We start from the raw sequence: 20,548 nt of genomic DNA, 5'->3' as shown, positions 1-20,548 counted from the left end.
TTGTTCTTTTTTTAAGACTATACCTACCCTTCTTATCTGCCCTGTAGGGGCAGATTCCCTGTTGGAGTAGACCTGACTTAATTGTATCCACTTCTTTTCAGATAAAATATAAGAAAGATGCACTTAACAATTACCCCAACTTTACCAGTGTGGTTGATCCTCCAGAGATTGTTTTGGCCAAGATTAATGCAATCAATCAAAGTGATGTAAGTTTGCTTTGTCTATACTGAATGCTTTGTCTATGCTGAATTGCAGGCAGCTCATTGCTTAGAATTGAGTGGATTGTTTTAACTCTGTAAAAAATTGGGAAAGAGGTAAATTATAATCATGAGGGTAATATTTAAAAGTCACTAGAAGGTAGTATACTATAACCACTTTCAGCTATCCATATTCTTATCCAAAATATTCTATTCTACTAGCCTAAAATTGCCTGAAATTCAGTCAGTTGGCTAGTTTTAATACCTAAATGAAGTCTAATTATTTTGCTGCTAGGTAGATCCTATGAAAGCTTAAATATACATTTATAGTAATCGAAAGGTTTTGTTTTGTTTTGTAGGTAAAATATAAAGAAACATTTAATAAAGCCAAGGGCAAGTATTTATTTTCTCCAGATACACCTTATATCTCCCACTCCAAAGACATGGGGAAACTCTACAGCACTGTGAGTACCTAAACAACAACTCAGTTCCTAGTTTTAAGCTCTTGTCAGGCAGGATTCATGAACTGTTATTATAAAGACAATGAACAGAGGGGTCACATTACATAAGTCAAGTAAAGAATACATTCCTTTTTGAATAATGTCACCACTCTCTCATTTTCTCCTAATATTTCCTTTCCATCCTCCACCCACAAGTTCTGTAGTACACTTTCAACATAGTGTCCAGTGAGCAGGACTCATAGTCTTGACTGATTTAGCAAACATTGAAATTTATCAGGTAACCTATTGATTTCATTGTATTTCATTGTTTATTAGAAGTAACATGTATTCAGCTTTGCGCTAATCTGCTCAGAGTAAGTTGCGTGTATTCAGCTGGTTATTTTTTTAGTTCCTGTGATGTGCCCTACCCTTCCGAGGCACTGAGGGGCTAGTGTTCAATGAGGTAAGCTCATCCAAGTGAAAGAAGCAGATCTAAATAGATTAATATGAGAGGTGCTATAAGGGCTCTAGAAGCACATGGGATGGAACAACTATGAGGAGAAAGAGGAGGAGAGCCTTGTCTATCTTCAGCAGCTATGCACAAGTGTGGCCAGTGAACAAAATTTGCCCTTCAAAATTTAATTCAGCTAATTTAAAAGGAGAGGAGTGTAGATAGAATATGCCCAATAAGAAGCAATCAGATGATTCCTTCTATGTTTGCAAATTTTTCATCTCTTATAAAAACTGAAAATATAGTTAACTCTGATATATATATATATATATATATATATATATATATATATATATATATATATATATATTTGCCTCAACATTGCTTTTGGTAGTATCTGAAAGTAATTGAATGCAAACATTTAGTGATATCTATTTCTTTGTTCTAGATCTTATACAAAGGTGCATGGGAGGGAACCAAGGCTTATGGCTACACCCTGGATGAACGCTATATTCCCATTGTTGGAGCAAAACATGCTGACCTAGTGAACAGTGAGGTCAGTCTGATCATTTCCTGTCTGAGGTCTTTTAGTGGGCAGCAAGGGACTAGTTAACAAACCCCAGTGATTCTCAATGTTGAACCCATTTCACAGCTGAAATACAAAGAGACGTATGAGAAGCAGAAGGGTCACTACCTCGCTGGGAAAGTCATTGGCGAGTTCCCTGGTGTGGTTCACTGTCTGGATTTCCAGCAGATGAGGAGTGCGGTAAGCAGTGTTTACTCCTGCAGCAGACTTGTCTAGCGTCAGTGGGCTCTTCTGTCTCCCCACTTATAGATGGCCCTGGGGCTCCTGGTGAGGTGGGGGATGGACTAATGCGGATATTCTTTCCTAACTCTTAACTATAAACCCTGGATGGCTGGGGGCTTCTTCCCTTCCCTTCCTTTCTCCTTACCTAACACAGTGAGGGCTCTTGACAGATTGTATGAACAATTGAACCTTGAAGGTAACCTGTTGTTTTCATTAAATATGGAAATGTATTGGGAAAGGGGGAGAGCCTTAAGATCCTTGTGACCCTGCATTGAAGAGAAATGCAAGGGAAACTTTAGAACTAAAAACTTAGAAACATCAGTCTGTTCCAGAGGTTCTGACTTAAATTGAAAATGAGAATAAGTAAATGGATTTGCATTACTTAAGCTTTAATTCTCCTCTAATTTTCTGTCTATTAAAAATGTTATTCTTTAGTTGAACTACAGAAAAGATTATGAAGACACAAAAGCCAACGTGCATATCCCCAATGATATGATGAACCACGTGCTGGCTAAAAGATGCCAGTACATCCTCAGTGACCTGGAGTACCGACATTACTTTCATCAGTGGACATCCCTCCCAGAAGAACCCAATGTTATTCATGCTCGAAATGCCCAGGAGATCTTAAGTGATGTATGACCGTCTTTCTCAACTTAGTTATGGGCTTCACCCAGTCCTGTCATAGTCCTCCATGATCCAATTGTCCCTGTGTTCATAGACCTAGTGACATGAGTAAATACTTTTTGGTGTAATAGTTCCATTTGCACCATAGGACACCAAATTGAACATTTAATCAGTTCCTCACTAGACTAAGACTTTGGTACAACTATCTCCCTAGGCTTCTTTAAGACAGAGAATTAAGACATCCCAGTGGTGAGATGCCTATCCTAAGTCTTTGAAGCACTACGTACATACATAGTCAGGACTGTTAAGAACTATCAAATTGCTCAATGGTAAATTCAGAATATCTGTCACCTTGTACTGTTCTTGCTTTCTTTCAGAATGTGTACAAAGATGACCTGAATTGGCTGAAAGGCATTGGTTGCTATGTTTGGGATACACCCCAGATCCTCCATGCCAAGAAATCATATGACCTCCAGAGTCAGGTGAGCTAACCTCCCTAGGAGGACTGGGGTTCCCCTAAATCAGAAACTATGCAGTGGTATCAGGCTGCAGGTCAGGCTTTCTCTCTGCTTCCTGGGAAGCTGCTACAATAGTGCATGATCTGAGGGAACCAAATCCCCTACCCACTCCACATGTCCCTGGCTCCCATTAAACTTCTTATGGAAGCATGTGCTAGTGGGAGTCTCTCCATGGCTAACGATCATGCATCGTGAGCTTCTTGCAAGTCACTCTACTTTGACCAGGATAACTTGCAGAGTAGGAAGCAAAGCATATAACCACAGGTAGATATATTTTTGTTTGTTTGGGTTTGAGGATTTGTTTGGTTTTGGGTTTTTTGTTGTTTTTGTTTTGTGCTGGTCCTGCACTTGACTCAGTCCCTGAGCTTCTTTTACATAAGGCTAGCTCTCTATGACTTGAGCCACACAGAGACAGAGAGAAATGAGTTTTGCACTACGATTCTCAATCCTAGCCTACTGAGTAGCTTGGATTACAGGTGTGAGCTACCAGTGCCTTGCTGGTAGATGCTTAAAAAACAAGTCTTTTTTTTTTATTGTGAACATACTGTACAGAGGGGTTACACTTGCATGGGCAAGATAATGAGTACATTTCTTATCAAGCATTGCAGCCTATCTGGGCCCACTTAACAGAACATGGTAGGAAGCTCTTGCAGGGAGAGTCCACAGGTCTCATGGGGTGGCGGCTGTCAGTTGTGGAAGAGGGAAAGGAGAAGGCAACAGAACCAGGAAGGACACCTGGACAATTCCCACCCTAGAGATGCTATTTGGCAAGCACACACAATCTGCAGGATGACAGGCTGTTTGTTAGGATGGAGCAGAAGTCCAGAAACAAGTAAAGCTACCTCTAAGTTGACATAAATAGCTATAACTGACCTATAACTGATGATAGTCTTATACTTTCCAGTTCTTGGTGACTTTTTCCTTTTCTCCACAGATAAAATACACAGCAGCAAGTAAAGAAAACTTCCCAAACTATAACCTGGTGACAGATACGCCAGTTTATGTGACTGCTCTTCAAAGCGGCATCAACGCCAGTGAGGTATGTGTTCCTTGTCCTAGGGACAATTTGTGTGTTTTCCAACAACAGAAGTAAATCATCCTTTTCATTTTTGTTTTTGTTTTTGTCTGTAGGTGAAATATAAAGAAAATTATCATCAGATTAAAGACAAATACACCACAGTTCTAGAAACAGTGGATTATGACAGAACCAAGAATTTGAAGAGTCTTTATAGCAGTGTGAGTTGAGTTTTCTCTTACACATGAGCTCCCTTTCCCCCTTCAGATTCACGTATAGAATAAATGAGGGTAAGCATCCTGTCCCCAAATGTTTTTCTAGAACCTTCAAATTCCTACTTTCTCTCATAAAATTATTATGTGTAGAATGAAACAAGAATCAAATGAATCAAGTCCTAGTGTTTGGCAAGGACTGTCTGAGGACAGAAAAAGTGCTACTTGAGAGCTAACTAGAGTGCATTTCCTCTTATTCATGAGCCTTTTTAACCCCTCCAGAACCTGTACAAAGAGGCCTGGGATAAGGTGAAAGCCACCAGCTACATCCTGCCAACCAGTACCTTGTCCTTGACACATGCCAAGAACCAGAAGCATCTGGCCAGCCGTGTAAGTGCAAACAAGAGCCTCCCGCTTCCTCTGCCCTCTCCTGGTCCCCATGCCAAGAGTTTTTCAGGCTAATTCAACTGTGCCTCCTTAGTATCTCCAGCACCTCTCTGGGGCTTCCAGATTCCTGTCATCCATCTATGTGCTCACTGAATGCCTCCTTCTAGAGTTCTGTCTGAGGAAATTCACAACACCAGCACAAAGGGCACAGATGTGATCTTTGTGTCAATGACTTAGTCAAGAAAAAAAGAAGACATACCATACAAAATAGTGTGCTTTCAATAGAATTAAATGTAGGTTTGGGGATAAAATTAAATGATGGGTATGACAACTAATTATCACACCATTCCAAAATTAATAGACAAGGCCAAAGGCACATGCTTCAGATTTGGGAAGAGTTTTATACATGAGATTTACAAAGCCCAGTGGAGGCTGTTTTCCTTCAGTCATGAAAACTGCTATATAGAAGCAGGATTCTTGACAACTTGTTTGGACAAGGTGGATCAGAGAAAAAATATAACCTTTTTTAAAAATAAAATTGAGGTTTTATTCAAATAATTGGTACAATTCAGCATGTCAGTTTATGAGTACAATGCATCCTGACTGATGTTGCCCCTTTCATCATTCTCCTCCCATCTGCTTCAACCTTACTCATTCCCTTATATTATTAGTCCTTTAAAAGCATTCCAACATTCTATTTTTGTTAAAACACACACACACACACACACACACACACACACAAGCTGAGTGCAAGTGGCTCACACTTATAATCCTAGCTCAAGAGGCTGAGATCAAAGGATCACAGTTTGAAGCTAACCCAGACAGAAAAGTTTATAAGACTTTTATCTCCAATTAACCACAAAAAGCTGAAAGTGGAGCTGTGGCTCAGTAGTAGAACACTATCTTTGAGTGTAACAGCTCAGGGACGGTACCCCATGACCTACGTGTACACACACACACAGACACAGACACACACACACAATTTTCTTGTTTGGAAAATTCTGGTGGAAATTTTGGTCTCCAGTCAATGCAAGTTTTGGTGAGAACTCTGATACAAATTCCTCTCATTTCACTGAGATGTGTGTTTTTGGTTTTGAAGAAGAGACTGTATTTATTGCCATGTACTAGGACATTATTACCCAGGTCATGCAATAACAGAGCATTCATTAACAGGCAACACAGATTAAGAATTAGAAATTGGTTGCATTGTATTTTTTGAAAACTTGTAAAAATTAAAATTCAAGAATTAGCCAGGCACTAGTGTCTCAAACCCATAAACCTAGCTTTTCAGAAGCCTGATATCTGAGGATGGAGTTGGAAGCCAGCCTGGGAAGGAAAGTCTGAAAGACTCTAATCTCCAGTTAACCACAAAAAGCTGGAAGGGGAGCTATGGTTCAAAGGTAGAGCACCCGCTTTGAGTGTAAAAGCTAAAGGACAGTATCCAGGCTGCTCAAGTTGTACTCATGTACATGTATGCACATGTGCGCACGCACACACACATGTGCACACACACACACACACCCCTCTTAAACACCAATCTCTCAATTGTTAAGAAAAATGATATTCCTGAACAGTTCTGACTTTTCACTTATAGTAGAAAGAAACAAAGACATTATCATGAGACAGTATTTTAGAATCATATAGTCCTGGGCTGGTAATATTGCTCACTATTAGAGCACTTGCCTACCATGTACAAGGCCTTGAGTTTGATCCCCAGAATCACACCTTTAAAAACGAAATCATGTAAGTCTAAATATGAGTTAGTTGAATAGCAACAGTAATGTTATTATAGACATTTCAACATAGTAAGATTGTACAGTGTGCCACAGTTTAAAAGTACTTTCAGATATGGTCTGATTTTAGTGTCACACTGGCCCCGTGGTAGCTCTGCTTCTGTCTCTGTATAGATGGAACATGAGCTCAGGAAAATGGTGGCCTCCAGTCATCTGTGTTGGACAGGGAAAGGTCCCCTCCCCATTGTCCCATGCTAGCAAAACTAACCCATTACTCTACAAAATTAGATTTCACCTTCTCTACTTTGTCTTCTAGATCAAGTACCGAGAAGAATATGAGAAGTTCAAAGCCCTTTATACTATACCAAAAAGTGTTGACGATGATCCAAACACAGCACGGTGTCTCCGAGTTGGCAAGCTTAACATTGATGTAAGTAATGCCCAAAGGCCTTTTCTTCCCAGCAAAGCCAAGTGGACACATTATGGATTGTCTGCTCAGCCTAGGATCTGATTCCCTGCCTGTGACGGCGGCATGTAAAGAAGCTGTGTCATCCCAGCCCAGGTTGCTTTGCCTTTTCATTTGTCCTGGTACTAATGGGTAGAAAGTGCCAGACCCTCCCAGCCCATGGACCCTAGCTGTTTGCTGTAAGCCGCTCACTGTGACTTCTCCGGGATAGGAGGAAGGCATGTGTTCCTCTGGCCAAGATGACTGACATGTGAACTTAATTTCTCAGCGCCTATACAGATCTGTATATGAACAGAACAAGATGAAAATCCACCTGGTGCCTGACATGGTAGAGATGGTGACCGCCAAGGATTCTCAGAAGAAAGTCAGTGAGATCGACTACCGCCTGCACCTCCATGAGTGGATTTGCCACCCTGACTTGCAAGTCAACAGTCACGTCAGGAAAGTGACAGATCAAATCAGCGATGTAAGCTCATTGCTTAGGAGGTTCCTGCCCCTGCCCACCCCACTGTCCTCCCTGTTCACTTCAACCTTTTCTCTAGCTTACTTTCTTGTTATTTGTCTGATGGGATTGCAGGACGTGGGGCTCTGTAAGCAGATGTTTCAATGGCATTTTCAGCCTCATTGTATGGTGCCTTTTGCTGGTTTTTGTTATTTTTACAGTACTGGAGTTTGAATTTGGGGCACTGAACTTGCTGAGTACATACTTTACCCCTTGAGCCATACCCTTTCAGATCTTATACTTTTGCCCAGGGCTGGTTTCTGACTTTGATCCTCCTACTTATGCCTCCTGGCATTACAGGCATGAACCACCATGAGAGACTTAATTGGTTGAGATATGATGTCCCTAATTTTTTGCCTGTCATCCCCAAACTCCAATTCTTCAGTCTCTGCTTTCCTTGCATGCAGCATTACAGGCATGGGGCAATGTGCCTTATCTGTCATTTTTTTTTGCTCCCCAGTATCATTGGGGACCAGGAAATGCCTGTTGTTTAAGTGTTAAAATTGTAGATGGAATTTATTCTTATCTCATGCATCTGTTGAAACTCTCTAGATTGTATACAAAGATGATCTCACCTGGCTGAAGGGCATTGGTTGCTATGTCTGGGACACTCCTGAGATTCTCCATGCAAAACATGCTTATGATCTTCGCAATGATGTGAGTTTCCATTTTGATGTCTGGGAATGCTTCCATGTCTAGAATCACTGGAGTCTTGTGAGTTAAAAGCCTTGTGTGAAAACCAGCCATCTCTAATATAATAAATGCTCTAACCAGGCTGGCTTTCTTCCTCCTGGCAGATCAAGTACAAAGCTCACGTGCAGAAGACAAGGAATAACTACAAGTTGGTGACTGACACACCGGTCTATGTCCAAGCTGTCAAGAGTGGGAAGCAGCTCAGTGATGTAAGTGATCCCTGAGGAGTGACCCTGATAGATAGTAAGGAAGACAGAGGGTCACCAGCCAGCCAAAGCTAAGGCAGTGCCAGCCTTTCCTGGCTAGAGAGCAGAGCTGATTTCTGAGAAACTGCTAAAGATTCTGCCTTTGTCTCCCAGTGCCTGAACTGTCAATATTTGGTGGGGGTAGAGTTGTAGGTGAGCTGTGTACAGTACTATGTTTGAGAGATTCTAGAATTTCTTTTGGTACCACACCTTGTGTCATGAGCAACAGTTATGTCTCACTATCTAGGCCTTCAATAATAGGACAGGTGATGGTAAATCAAGAAGTGAGCAGACTGAAGTTAGGGATACAGAATGTGGAGTTCTGCATCTAGTACATGTAACCAGGGGTTTGTGAAAAGCAAGTGATCTCTCTGAGCCTCAACACAATATGTGCAAATGGGAAAGTATATGTAAAAGCCTACGCTGGTGCTCTTTCTAACTTAAATACATAGGTTATTAATTAAACATTAGATCCCACCAGTGAATTAGATTGACATGGTAGCCTATCAGAGTTCTCCAGGCAAAGGAAGGCAGGCTAACTGTATATTAATTAATCGAATCACCTGGTGATTGAACTCAAAGATTTATGCTTCCTAGGCATTCTAGGCAGTGCTCTACCACTGAGTTACATTCCCTAGTTTTTCTTTTTTGTTGTTTTTGGGATTTTTGTAGAGACAGACCTGGGAGTTGAACTCAGGACTTCATTTACTAGGAGGATGCTCTACTGCTAAGCTATGCCTCCAGTTCTGTTTTTCCTGGTTATTTTTGAGATCGGGTCTCCCTTTCTACCCAGGTACATACCTGGGGACAATCTGCTTATGTTAGGCTTCCAGGCATATCTAACTTAACAGGTGTGTGCCACCGTGTTCAGCTCTCAGTTGAGAAGAGTATATTAGTTGGTTGAGAGCTTTTGTCTGACTAGAACTGATCTCAAACTTTGATCCTCCCAATCTCAGCTTCCCAAGTAGCTAGGATTATAGGCTTGAGCCATCATTACCCAGTTTTTTTTTTTTAATCCCTAAAAGAGACTTGGGTCCCATGTATTCTGATTCTTCCTGGGCACAATCTAGATCACTCACTCTGCCTTTCTGTATTCCCAGGCTGTCTATCACTATGACTACGTGCACAGTGTCAGGGGCAAAGTGGCTCCAACTACAAAAACCGTGGATCTGGACCGGGCCCTTCATGCATACAAGCTGCAGAGCGAGGTGAGCAAAGAGAATGGGCATTGCCCAGCAGAGAACTGTGCCACCGAACCCAGAAGCAATCTGGGCTTGGGCATCCCCCTAGACTGACCTTGAAAAGTGTAAAAGCTGTTCCATTTGATGAGTACTTCTTGAATACTAGAAGTAACTTGATTTTTAATTCTTCACTATTCTGTATGTGTGTGTGTGTGTGTGTAGGTGTGTGCATGCACTCACATGCCAGTACTGAAGCTTGACCTCAAGGCCTTCAGTTCTCACTTAAGTTTTTGTTGTTGGTGTTGTTGTTCACAGCTGGCACCTCCAATTCTGGCATTTTGCTGGTTAATTAGAAATTAGAGTCATCAGATTTGTCTACCAAAGTTGGTTTTGATCCATGATCCTCAGCTCTCAGCCTCCTAAGTAATAAGGATTATAAGCATGAACCAGGATTGCCCAGCCCAATTTTTCCACTATTGTTAATCCTGTAGTTCCTAGAGGTATTTAAGATTACTGGTATTTAAGGTCCCTTACTGCCATTATTATGCCCATTCTGACCTCTTCAAAGCCCCATGCCAAGGACACATGGGAGGTCAGACAGGACAACCTAAAGCTATGCCTGAGTTGTATGACTGTCTCGGAGATTAGTGTTAGCTTGAATATCATCTGAAATGGACTTAATGACAGGGTAGGCCTTTGGCTGCCTGCTTTCTCTGCATTTCCCAAATTCTTGCTAGATGAAATGTAGTCAACTGGTTACATGTTGGGAAGCATGTTTTTCCAAAACAGTAAGTTGAGAGTGATCCGACTAATTTCATGACTCTTAGTATTTACTTAAGTTCTTGTTGAAATTAACTCAAAGGCTAAGGAAATTAATCTTCCATTTAAAAAATCTAATATTATGCATGTATGAGGCCCTGGGTTCGATTCCTCAAAACAACATAAGCAAAAAGAAAAAAGCTGGAAGTGGCGCTGTGGCTCAAGTGGTAGAGCGCTAGCCTTGAGCTGAAGAGCTGAGGGACAGCGCCCAGGCCCAGAGTTCAGGCCCCACGACTGTACCTCCCCCACCAAAATGTAATATTTATTGTATGCAGCTTATTTAACTTGGGTCAGATATTTGATACCACTTGTAATTTCACCTGTTCTCCTCCATCCCGACAGAACCTGTACAAGACTGGTCTGCGCTTCCTGCCCACAGGGTACAGACTTCCAGCAGACACGCCACATTTCCAGCACAGCAAGGATACCCGATACATGAGCAGCTATGTGAGTGGTCTCCTCATCCCACCGAAGTTGGGACAGGGAAACTAGTGTAAATAGTCTTTCTTACCTCAAGTCAGACCCTCCAGGTGCAGGATGATACAATGATAGAAGCAGGGACAGTGGACAGCATGATTTCTGGGGATGTGGTGGAATGGCCACTGCTGCATCTTCTGGCCTGTATAGCCCAGTGAGTTAGAATAGGATGGTGGGAACCTTGGCTCAGGGTCTATGATGGCAGAATGCCTGAACTATTCCAAGCTATTTGCTGGAAATTCAGCTTCACACCCTCTATTTTGTGCATGCAGAAGACACAAGCTTGTGTGTTACTGTGAAGGGGAAGGACTTCTTACCTAGCTGCTGCCCCTGATCCTTACCCTACTGTTTACCTTCTGTGTCCAGTTAATGGGAAGCAAGCTTGTGGGGGGAAGCAGAGTAGACTCTCACTGTGTATAGCTTATTTAATGTGGTCTTTACCACTTTCTCCATTTTATAAAAGTACTAGATTGGGACTTAATGAATTTACCCCAGGGCGAAGCCCAGAGCAATTTTGGTCATCCCAATGAATCTGGCCTGCAATCTGTATTAATAAACTAGCCATCATCCTCCTTTCCATGCTATGTTTCGGGTCTACTAGCCAGACAAGGCCTAATTGGAGCCCAATAATATGTTTTTCAAAGCGGCCACTTAAGCACTTAAGAGCCCAATGTACTAGTTTTTAAAATTAGTCTGTAAAGTCATCCATTGATCTTAAAAGTGTTCTCTTTCTCTTTCTTTATATTTTCTAATTTCCTGATCCCATTGAGGCTTATGTTTTGCATGCCTGTATATAAACAGATTTCATCTAACAAGGTTAAATTTGTTTTCCTTTCTACACCTAGTTTTATCATACAATAAATTATTTTCTTTTTTTTGGGGGGGGTCTGGTGGTGGGGCCTGAACTCTGGGCCTGGGCGCTGTCCCTCAGCTCTTCAGCTCAAGGCTAGCGCTCTACCATTTGAGCCACAGTGCCACTTCCGGCTTTTTTTCTGCTTATGTGGTGCTGAGGAATTGAACCCAGGGCCTCATGCATGCAAGGCAAGCGCTCTACCACTGAGCCACCTTCCCAGCCCCATAATAAATAATTTTCAAGACGGCACAATATTATCATTTTGTCAGGGATTAATTGATGATTGAGTTTTAGACAAGGCCTTGCTATATAGCCCTTGAACTCATTATGTAGCCCAAGCTGGCTTTGAACTCATAACCCTCCTGCATCAGGATTACAGGTGTACATACCACCATACTTGGCTGACTTATTTCTTATATTTAATGTTTAAAGAACAATTTTCAAATAAAGATGAAATCTGTTTTCCAATTCAGAAATATAATGTTGGTCTTTGTATAATCATCACTGATCTTACTCTGATATTGTTTTGACAGTTTAAGTACAAAGAAGCCTATGAGCACATCAAGGCAAATGGGTACACGCTTGGCCCCAAGGATGTACCATTTGTTCATGTCCGGAGGGTCAACAATGTTACCAGTGAGGTATGGTGAATACTGGTTTTCTGAGGGAATTATTGAGTTTCAAAAATCATAGCTTTATTTGAAGTGCATTAAGAAGAAGTTCTTATATTTCAGCTGTAAACTTACACATCCACAAAGAGCAAGAGGGTTATTTTGTCATTATTTTGATACCTGTATCCCATAGCAGTCTTTTTCTGTATTTGGAAATGACATCTTAGAGACCCAGTTCTATAGAGTATGATGCAAGACTTTTTCTAAAGGGATAACTTCTTCTTTAGACATTTGTATTTAAAAATCTTTAATAAAAGGTTATATTTTGGTCTGACTTACACCCTGTTTTCCCTATCAACTATTGGTTTGTACAAATAGTTCATCTGATCCTGCTATACAACCACCTATTAAAACATAGGTGACATTATACTCAGAAATCTTCCCCTAAATGAAATAAGTATCATTTTCTCCTAGCCTAATCTTCATATTTCATATTTCTAGTATTACCTCTCCTGGATCTCTATGTAAAGTATTGGGTTGTTTACTTATTAGTGTAGATAGTCCTTATCATCTCACACTAAATAGTTACAATGGCTTCCCTGTACTGTAGAGACTATATCGAGAATTGTACCATAAACTGAAAGACAAGATTCACACAACACCTGACACACCTGAAATCCGCCAAGTCAAGAAGACTCAGGAAGCTGTCAGTGAGGTGAGTATGTGCTTAGAAGAGAGGGAAGGCCACAAGGCCCAGGAGAATGTGAACCATTTGGTCTGTAATATGTGTGTTTTTGGTATTGTTGTAGTTGATCTACAAGTCGGACTTCTTCAAGATGCAGGGTCACCTGATCTCCCTGCCATACACGCCCGAGGTGCTGCACTGCCGCTATGTGGGGGACATCACCAGTGACGTAAGCATCTCCAGGTCTTTCTGGAAGAGTCTTAGTAGGAGGCAGGCCTGCTTTCAGCATTTCGGACCATTCGTGGGCTTTGAGGAGACTTTCCATTGAAAACTTGTAAACTAATTTACATCTTGGTTGTGAAGCAGTGTGGAACAGGACTCCTCCATTCTCCAGCATGGGAACAGTAATGACAGGATTGCTGGAGAAGCAAGGTCTACCACCATGTGGTGACCACCATTCCACATGCAGCCCAGAACCCTTCCCAGCTCCCCAGGCTCCAGTGCTGGGTCCCAGACCATGCTCAGTAACAGCCTGCTGCCATTAAAAAAAAAAAATCTCCTTGGATATTTCCTTCTCTGAAAAGACCAATCTGTTCAATTTGTGCTTTTCTGCTATCAATATGGTAATAATAATCAGCAGAGCTTTCTTTCCTCAGCTCAGGGTTTGAGATTTAACTTGTAATTTGAATCTGAGATCATGGAGTGGACATGGATGACCTGAAATCTGGATATTACCAAACCCCATATATTCTGTTTTTCCCTATATATGCATGGCTAGAGTACAGTTTATAAATTAGGTACAATGAGGTTCACAATAAATAAAAAATAGAACAATTACCCTAAGATAAAAGTTATTTAAAACTGATCAATTATTTCTGAAACTTTCTACTTAGTATTTTCAAGTTATACTTGACAGATAACTGAAATCACCATAAGCGAGCTATGGGTGAGGGAATTGCTACACATCCATAAAGAAATGTTACTCCCCTGTACTTTTTGTTCTTGATTTATATTTGCTTCTGACCAGCTGTTTTACTGTCTTCCCCACAGATTAAATACAAAGAGGATTTGCAGATCTTGAAGGGACTTGGCTGCTTCCTGTATGACACACCTGACATGGTCCGCTCCCGGCACCTACGGAAGCTCTGGGTGAGGATGCACCTTCCCAGTACATTACCCCATCACCCGCCTCCAGAACTAGGACAAAAAAGGTCTTACAGCCTGCAGCTACTTTTAGGAGAAATTTACCATAACCCACTTGGGCAAGTCATGGCCTACTTAATATGATCTGTGCCTCCTATAAAGAGCTGATGGGTTTAGTTATAAAGTAATTGTTGTTCCTGCCTCACGAGACACCATGGGGGGCCTACTACTCAGTTTGCATTTACCAGACACTTGAAAGGCATGATGTGCAAATCTTTAAGTGGTTAATTATTATACCTTATGTGTCTACCTTTTTAAAGTCTAATTACCTATACACGGATAATGCAAGGAAGATGCGAGACAAATACAAGGTGGTGCTTGACACTCCAGAATACAGAAAAGTACAAGAACTGAAGACCCATCTGAGTGAGGTAAGGATGCTTTATCCATAGCTGTAAGAAAATCACCCTGGTCAGCATGAACCATATTCCTCAAGAAGGTACATTATACTCTCAAGTGATCAGCTTTCAGGCAACTACAGAAGGTGCTAGTTACTCAGGTCTTAGTTACTCAGAAGGCTGAGATCCAGAGGATTTCAGTATGGAGCCAGCCCCATCAGAACTATCCATGAGAATCTGTGTTCAAAATAACCAGCAAAAAAAAGCAGGGCGAGAGGTGGGGCTCAAGTGATTGTGCTGGCTGAGGGAGCACCAGGATCCTAGTTCAAAACCCCATCACTGCTGGGCATTGGTGGCACACGCGTTTAATTCTAGCTACTCAGGAGGCTGAAAGCTGAGGATCGTGGTTTAAAGCCAGTCTGGGCAGGAAACTCTGTGAGACTCTTATCTTCAATAAACCACTCAGAAAACCATAAGTGGTGCTTTGGCTCAAGTGGTAGAGCACTCACCTTGAGCTGAAGAGCTGAGGGAGAGTGTCCAGGACTGGAGTTCAAGCCCCATGTCTGACCAAAAAAAACAGAAAACAAAACATTACTGCGCGCTCTCTTGCTCTCTCTCTCTCTCTCTCTCACACACACACACACACACACCATACATGCATGCACGCGCGCGCACACACACACACACACACACACACATTATCTGCCCTTAACCATGCAGTGGCCATGTTTTCAAACAAGTCAGTTAACCTTACTTTGGTTCCATTTATTTCTTTTGTTCTTTTCAATAAGAGGATATTGATATTTGCTTTCCTGTGAGAAGTGGTTTTAAAGTCCTCTGTCTTACAGAATTGTAGGCTCCAACCACTTCAAATATTTTATTATAATCTCTGCTATTAGGAGCCCTAACTAATGGCAGTGACATTTTTAAAGTCTTGAATGACATCTGACTCTGTTGCCTGCTCAACACATTTCAAATTCCCTAGTTGCATGTTCCTCTGCACAGCTGGCATTGAGCCTTCTGACTCATGGAAATTACTTGTTTCCACATGGGATCCTCTTACCCAGACAATCAGTTCCTTCAGGAGTGGGCCCATCTAATTTCCAAGTGCATCGTCATACTGCCTTGGCCATAGCGGATGGCCATGTTTGCCAATACCCAAATGTGCTTTGCACAGGTAAGAGTTCTCTGCAGCTGTAAATGGTTGCTATCCTTACAGGTCAGCGGCCAAGCTTCTTCTACCATCAGTCTGTAGCTTAGCTTCTCCAAGCTAAGCCAAGCCTTCAATATGAGACCATTTCCCTATTCTCAATAGGTTTACTGGCTGCTGGCTGGGCATCTTAGGCTCTCAGATTTAGAGATGCCCTGACACAACCAACACTACCCTCCAGTGCATAGAATGTGCAACTCTTAGACTCTCAGCCCCAGCGCATGATTGATCCTCTGGCTCACACACACAATACTTGAACCCAAAGCCAGTGCTCAGACAGGAATGCTTATGTTCTTTTTTTTTGGGGGGGGTCCGGTCGTGGGACCTGAACTCTGGGCCTGGGCACTGTCCCTCAGCTCTTCAGCTCAAGGCTAGCGCTCTACCACTTGAGCCACAGCACCACTTCCGGCTTTTTTCATTTTGCTTATGTGGTGCTGAGGAATCGAACCCAGGGCCTCTGGCATGCAAGGCAAGCGCTCTACCACTGAGCCACCTTCCTAGCCCTGCTTATGTTCTTTTTAGCCCCATAAAGTTGTGTTTCTCCATTCTGGATGAGAAGGAGGATCTGTAGTGGCATGTTTTACAGTGCCCTTGAGTAGACTCTAGCCTCTAGTTCTATACAGACTGGTTCTCTGTGTCCGGGCACCTGTATGCTTTCAGGAGATCCTTATCTCCAGCCAATGTTGAACTCCTTCAGTTATCAAATAATCATAAGCACATCAAGTACTCATGAGTAGAGCGTCTCTGAAATACCTTTACTTCTCTTGGCTGCCTAAGATAAAAATTACCTAAAACTCTACTTTTTCCACTTCGCAATTCCTGTTGGTATTTAGTGTATATTTTAAGAAATATTTGAAGAAGAATAACAGATTATTTTTAGTAATGCAGTTTCTACCACACTTTCTCTCAAAAAAAAATCCTTCTGAACTCAAAAGACGTGGAATGGAGCCTGCAAATCTGTTTTTAATTTAAAAACTCTTTGGGAATTTATACTATTAAGAAAGTTTGGGAGATACTGACTTGGTAAAAAGAAGTTCAAGTTGACTTTTGAGTTCTTGACATCCATAAAAATTTTTGGAACCAGGAAATGCAAATATTGTTTTAAGAAACACAAACAATGCATACCTAAGGACAAGGAACATTCTTACTAAAAATTGTAAAAATGACATGGAATGGACAGGTTTTAGTCCTGGATTTACTTCCAGTTACTTGAATGACCTTAAGTAAATTGTAACATCAGCACTCCAGTTTCTTAAGCCAGATAATTTGACTAGATGATAATTTGGGGATTCTACGAGTCTGTTAAATTGCTTTACTCTAAATTTATCACTGAGGTCTGGGAATGTGGCTTAGTGGTAGAGTGCTTCCCTACCATGCATGAAGCCCTGGGTTTGATTGCTCAGTATCACATAGCCAGAAAAAGCCAGAAGTGACGCTGTGGCTCAAGTGGTAGCGTAGTAACCTTAGCAAAAGAAGCTCAGGGACAGATCTCAGGCCCTGACTTCAATCCCTAGGACTGGCAATAAATAAATATTTTATAAATAAATTAACAAATAAATAAATTTAGCCCTGGAACTAGAGGTATAACCCAGTGCTTAGCATACATGAGACCCAGGGCTTAAAGAGAAAAAGAGAAAGAGAAAGTGAAGAGAAAAGAAAAAAGAAAAAAAAGCTAGCATGAAAGAAAAATTAAATTTGAATTTAGTTTATCTTCAATAGTAACACCAGAATCAGCTACAAACACCTGAGCTACATTTTGTTTAAACTGGGAGCTGCACAGAATTTCGATTTTTAAAAATCGCAATATGCCTACATGTGTATATAATGTTTATATACATAATATAATATATAATGATTATCCACATGTACTTATATCTGCAATCAGAGTTTATTTGGTATCCATTTGTTCCCTTTGGTATCCATTTATTACATTAAATGAGCTTAACATTGATTAAATACCCTTGTGTAGGTACCATGTGATGAAAAGCAGTGATCTGAGCTGCTTAATTCCAAGCCCCCCAGTGTGAGAGCAGAAATAGATTTCAATGTGATAAATGGTATTTAAGGAAGTTAAAGAAGACAGCTTGGGCTCTCGGAGATTACCAGAAAGATAAGAGGGAGAAGAACATTCTAGGCAGGAAGAAGAGTAAAAGTGTAAAATGTCAAAATGGCCATGAATTTTAATAACAGAATAGTTTCAAACAGCACATGAGTTAAAAAGCATGTGGGAAAATGGGGCTAGAAACACAGGGTGGGTCAGGTTATAATGACTCATAAACATTGGTTATTAATACAACTTGAGCTTTATGGAAGAAAAAAATAGCATTGAAGACTCTAAGGAGCCTAGATCTAGTTGTTAAGAAAACCTGTCTGACCTTTGTGAAAGACGGGTAGCCCATAAGGAGCATCCCTACAGAGGAAGATGAAGGTGGCTTAGGAGGTTCTAAAGGATAAGTAGAAAACAAACAGAACTGAGAAAAAATAGAGTAGAGAGATCAGATTTTAGGACACACCATTCTGATGTAGGAATGAAGGAGGAATCTAGGATGACCCCCCAAGATTCAGGCCAGGTGACGGAGAGATCTAGGAGTCAGCAAAGTAAAGAAGACTAAAGAGCAGATTGGGTTGGAGAAGGAGGGCAGAGTTATAGAATTCTACATTGAGTGTGATAAGACCTTTACATTTACAAAGTTGTTAAAACAAAACCCTTGGGGCCAGTTGCTGGTGGCTGATGCCTATAATCCTAGCTACTCAGGAGGCTGAGATCTGAGATCCTGGTTCAAAGCCAGTCCAGGCAGAAAAGTTCCTATGAGACTCTTATCTCCAATAAACCACTCAAAAACTGGAAATGGTGCTATGGCTGAAGTGGAAGAATGCTAGCCTTGAGCAAAAGTGCTCAGGGACAGTACCTAGACCCTGAGTTCAAACCCCACAACTGAGAAAGAAAAATAAAACAAACTTTGGTCTGATGTTCAGAAGCGACACTGGATAGGCTATGCTTTGAATATATGTTGCTCAGCTTTTTATACTCAAGTCTGGTACTCTACCATTTGAAGCATACCTCTAGTTCTTTGTGGTTAATTGGAGATAGTCTCTCGGATTTTTCTGCCCAGTGTCTTGAAACCTTGATCCGCAGATCTCAGCCTCTTGAGTAGCTAGGGTTAATCATGAGCCACAGGTGCCTTAGAATAGTTTTTAATAATTACAAAATGTACTGGGCACCTGTGGCTCACATCTGTAATCCTAGCTACTCAAGAGGCTGAGATCTGAGGATCTCAGTTCAAAGCCAGCCTGGGCAGGAACATCCATAAGACTCTTATCCCAAATTACCCACCAGAAAATGGGATGTGGCACTGTGGCTCAAGTGGTAGAGCACTAGCCTTGAGCTGAAGAGCTCAGGGACAGTGCCCAGGTCAAAACAAAGTTTTACTGACTTCATTGGTGTGGTTGGTTAGAGGACAAATTAAGAACTTGAGAAATTAAAGAAAGAAGAAACAGGTAGTTTGGCAGAGAAAGTGGAGGCAGAGAATGGCTTGATGAATGGAGGGATCCGATTGTGTTTGCAGATAAAGAAAGAGTGCTGGAAATAACAGGAAAGGTTGAAAATATGGAGGAGAGGAAATCATTATCAATAGAGGGTTCTAGAAAAAACAAGCGAATATGATCCAAAAATATAACAGGCCGCTTGAATTTTGAACAGGCCAGGTAATATCTCTTGTACAAGGGGCAGAAGGACAGAAGACTCCAGAGATAAATAATAATAATCATTGGTTTACCAGAAAGCAACTAAGACTGTGATGGTGGGAGGGTCCCTGACTTCTCTGAGTAGGTAAGGCATCTACAGAGAACATGCTATGTTGATGAAGTGAAAATGACAGTGGTAACTTGTTTTATGTGTAGCTGGTGTACAGAGCAGCAGGCAAGAAGCAGAAGTCCATCTTCACTTCCGTTCCTGATACTCCTGATCTTTTAAGAGCCAAGCGGGGACAGAAGCTTCAGAGTCAGGTAACATGGGTTGTTCACAAAGATTTATAAGCCTCTCACACTGGCCTCAGCTAGGACAGTTGTGTCTTCTGGACTTCTCCTGGTCAGTAGCAGACTCTCACACTGGACTCTCCTTGCTGCAGCTTTATGCACATTAACTTCTATGAGCAGATGTTTCTCAGACCATGCTAACCACGGTTATGTTTTCATGAGCAACAGATGTCACTTTTTCTATTTTAAGTGCTATATCACTCCATCATTGGATGCATGGTCCATGGTCCACACAATCGCTTGGTCGCCTCATAAGTGCTATTATTCACAGACAAATAAAACCACATTTCATATGCTCAGGCAAAACTGTGGGGAAGATACACTAAAGGTTCTATCAGCTCCTCTCATTCTTCTTCTGGAATTCTTTATTACATCGTTTGAGATTGGCTCATTATCAGCAACAGGATTAGTGGATAACTGAGCACGTAGATACTTTTCCAGATATCAGACTCAGAATGAACAAATGAGCAGAAACACATACTCAACCAGCAACCATCTGAAGAGACATGTAAGGGTTAAAAGTGAAGAGGACTAAACACCAGATACTAAATGCTTCATCTTAATCATATCTCATCCCATTTTCTTATTATTCAGTATCTGTACGTTGAACTTGCCACTAAAGAGAGACCACATCATCATGCGGGAAACCAGACCACAGCCATGCAGCATGCTAAAGACGTAAAGGACATGGTCAGTGAGGTAAGACAGGGGTTCTGCACTGGCCCTGGGTAAAAGAAATTGTGTGTGTGAATGACTGTGTGTGTACATCTGTGTGTGCACACACACTTGTGTATGCACATGGTTAAAACTTGCAATCTCTGGCCTGAAAATTGATTACTACAAAT

At 41.4% G+C, this 20,548-nt stretch overlaps 1 protein-coding gene across 1 annotated transcript in view; it reads left to right on the top strand.

Annotated features, from left to right (window-relative positions):
- The window catches only part of Neb (nebulin), a 212,880-nt gene that overhangs the window by 139,041 nt on the left and 53,291 nt on the right, over positions 1-20,548 (top strand). Inside the window, exons 86-107 of the mRNA XM_013027220.1 lie at positions 102-206; positions 557-661; positions 1,537-1,644; positions 1,741-1,854; positions 2,332-2,529; positions 2,898-3,002; positions 3,973-4,077; positions 4,170-4,274; positions 4,548-4,655; positions 6,702-6,815; positions 7,120-7,317; positions 7,906-8,010; positions 8,151-8,255; positions 9,392-9,499; positions 10,634-10,738; positions 12,155-12,262; positions 12,843-12,947; positions 13,042-13,146; positions 13,968-14,066; positions 14,381-14,491; positions 19,569-19,673; positions 20,298-20,402. Of these exons, the coding sequence (XP_012882674.1) occupies positions 102-206; positions 557-661; positions 1,537-1,644; positions 1,741-1,854; positions 2,332-2,529; positions 2,898-3,002; positions 3,973-4,077; positions 4,170-4,274; positions 4,548-4,655; positions 6,702-6,815; positions 7,120-7,317; positions 7,906-8,010; positions 8,151-8,255; positions 9,392-9,499; positions 10,634-10,738; positions 12,155-12,262; positions 12,843-12,947; positions 13,042-13,146; positions 13,968-14,066; positions 14,381-14,491; positions 19,569-19,673; positions 20,298-20,402 (2,526 nt within the window). The remainder of the gene's footprint in view (positions 1-101; positions 207-556; positions 662-1,536; positions 1,645-1,740; positions 1,855-2,331; positions 2,530-2,897; positions 3,003-3,972; positions 4,078-4,169; positions 4,275-4,547; positions 4,656-6,701; positions 6,816-7,119; positions 7,318-7,905; positions 8,011-8,150; positions 8,256-9,391; positions 9,500-10,633; positions 10,739-12,154; positions 12,263-12,842; positions 12,948-13,041; positions 13,147-13,967; positions 14,067-14,380; positions 14,492-19,568; positions 19,674-20,297; positions 20,403-20,548) is intronic.

The sequence above is a fragment of the Dipodomys ordii genome, unplaced genomic scaffold (genome assembly GCF_000151885.1).
Source record: "Dipodomys ordii isolate 6190 unplaced genomic scaffold, Dord_2.0 Scaffold5, whole genome shotgun sequence".
Taxonomy (NCBI): Eukaryota; Metazoa; Chordata; class Mammalia; order Rodentia; family Heteromyidae; genus Dipodomys; species Dipodomys ordii.
This window is presented reverse-complemented; position numbering and strand designations above follow the sequence as displayed.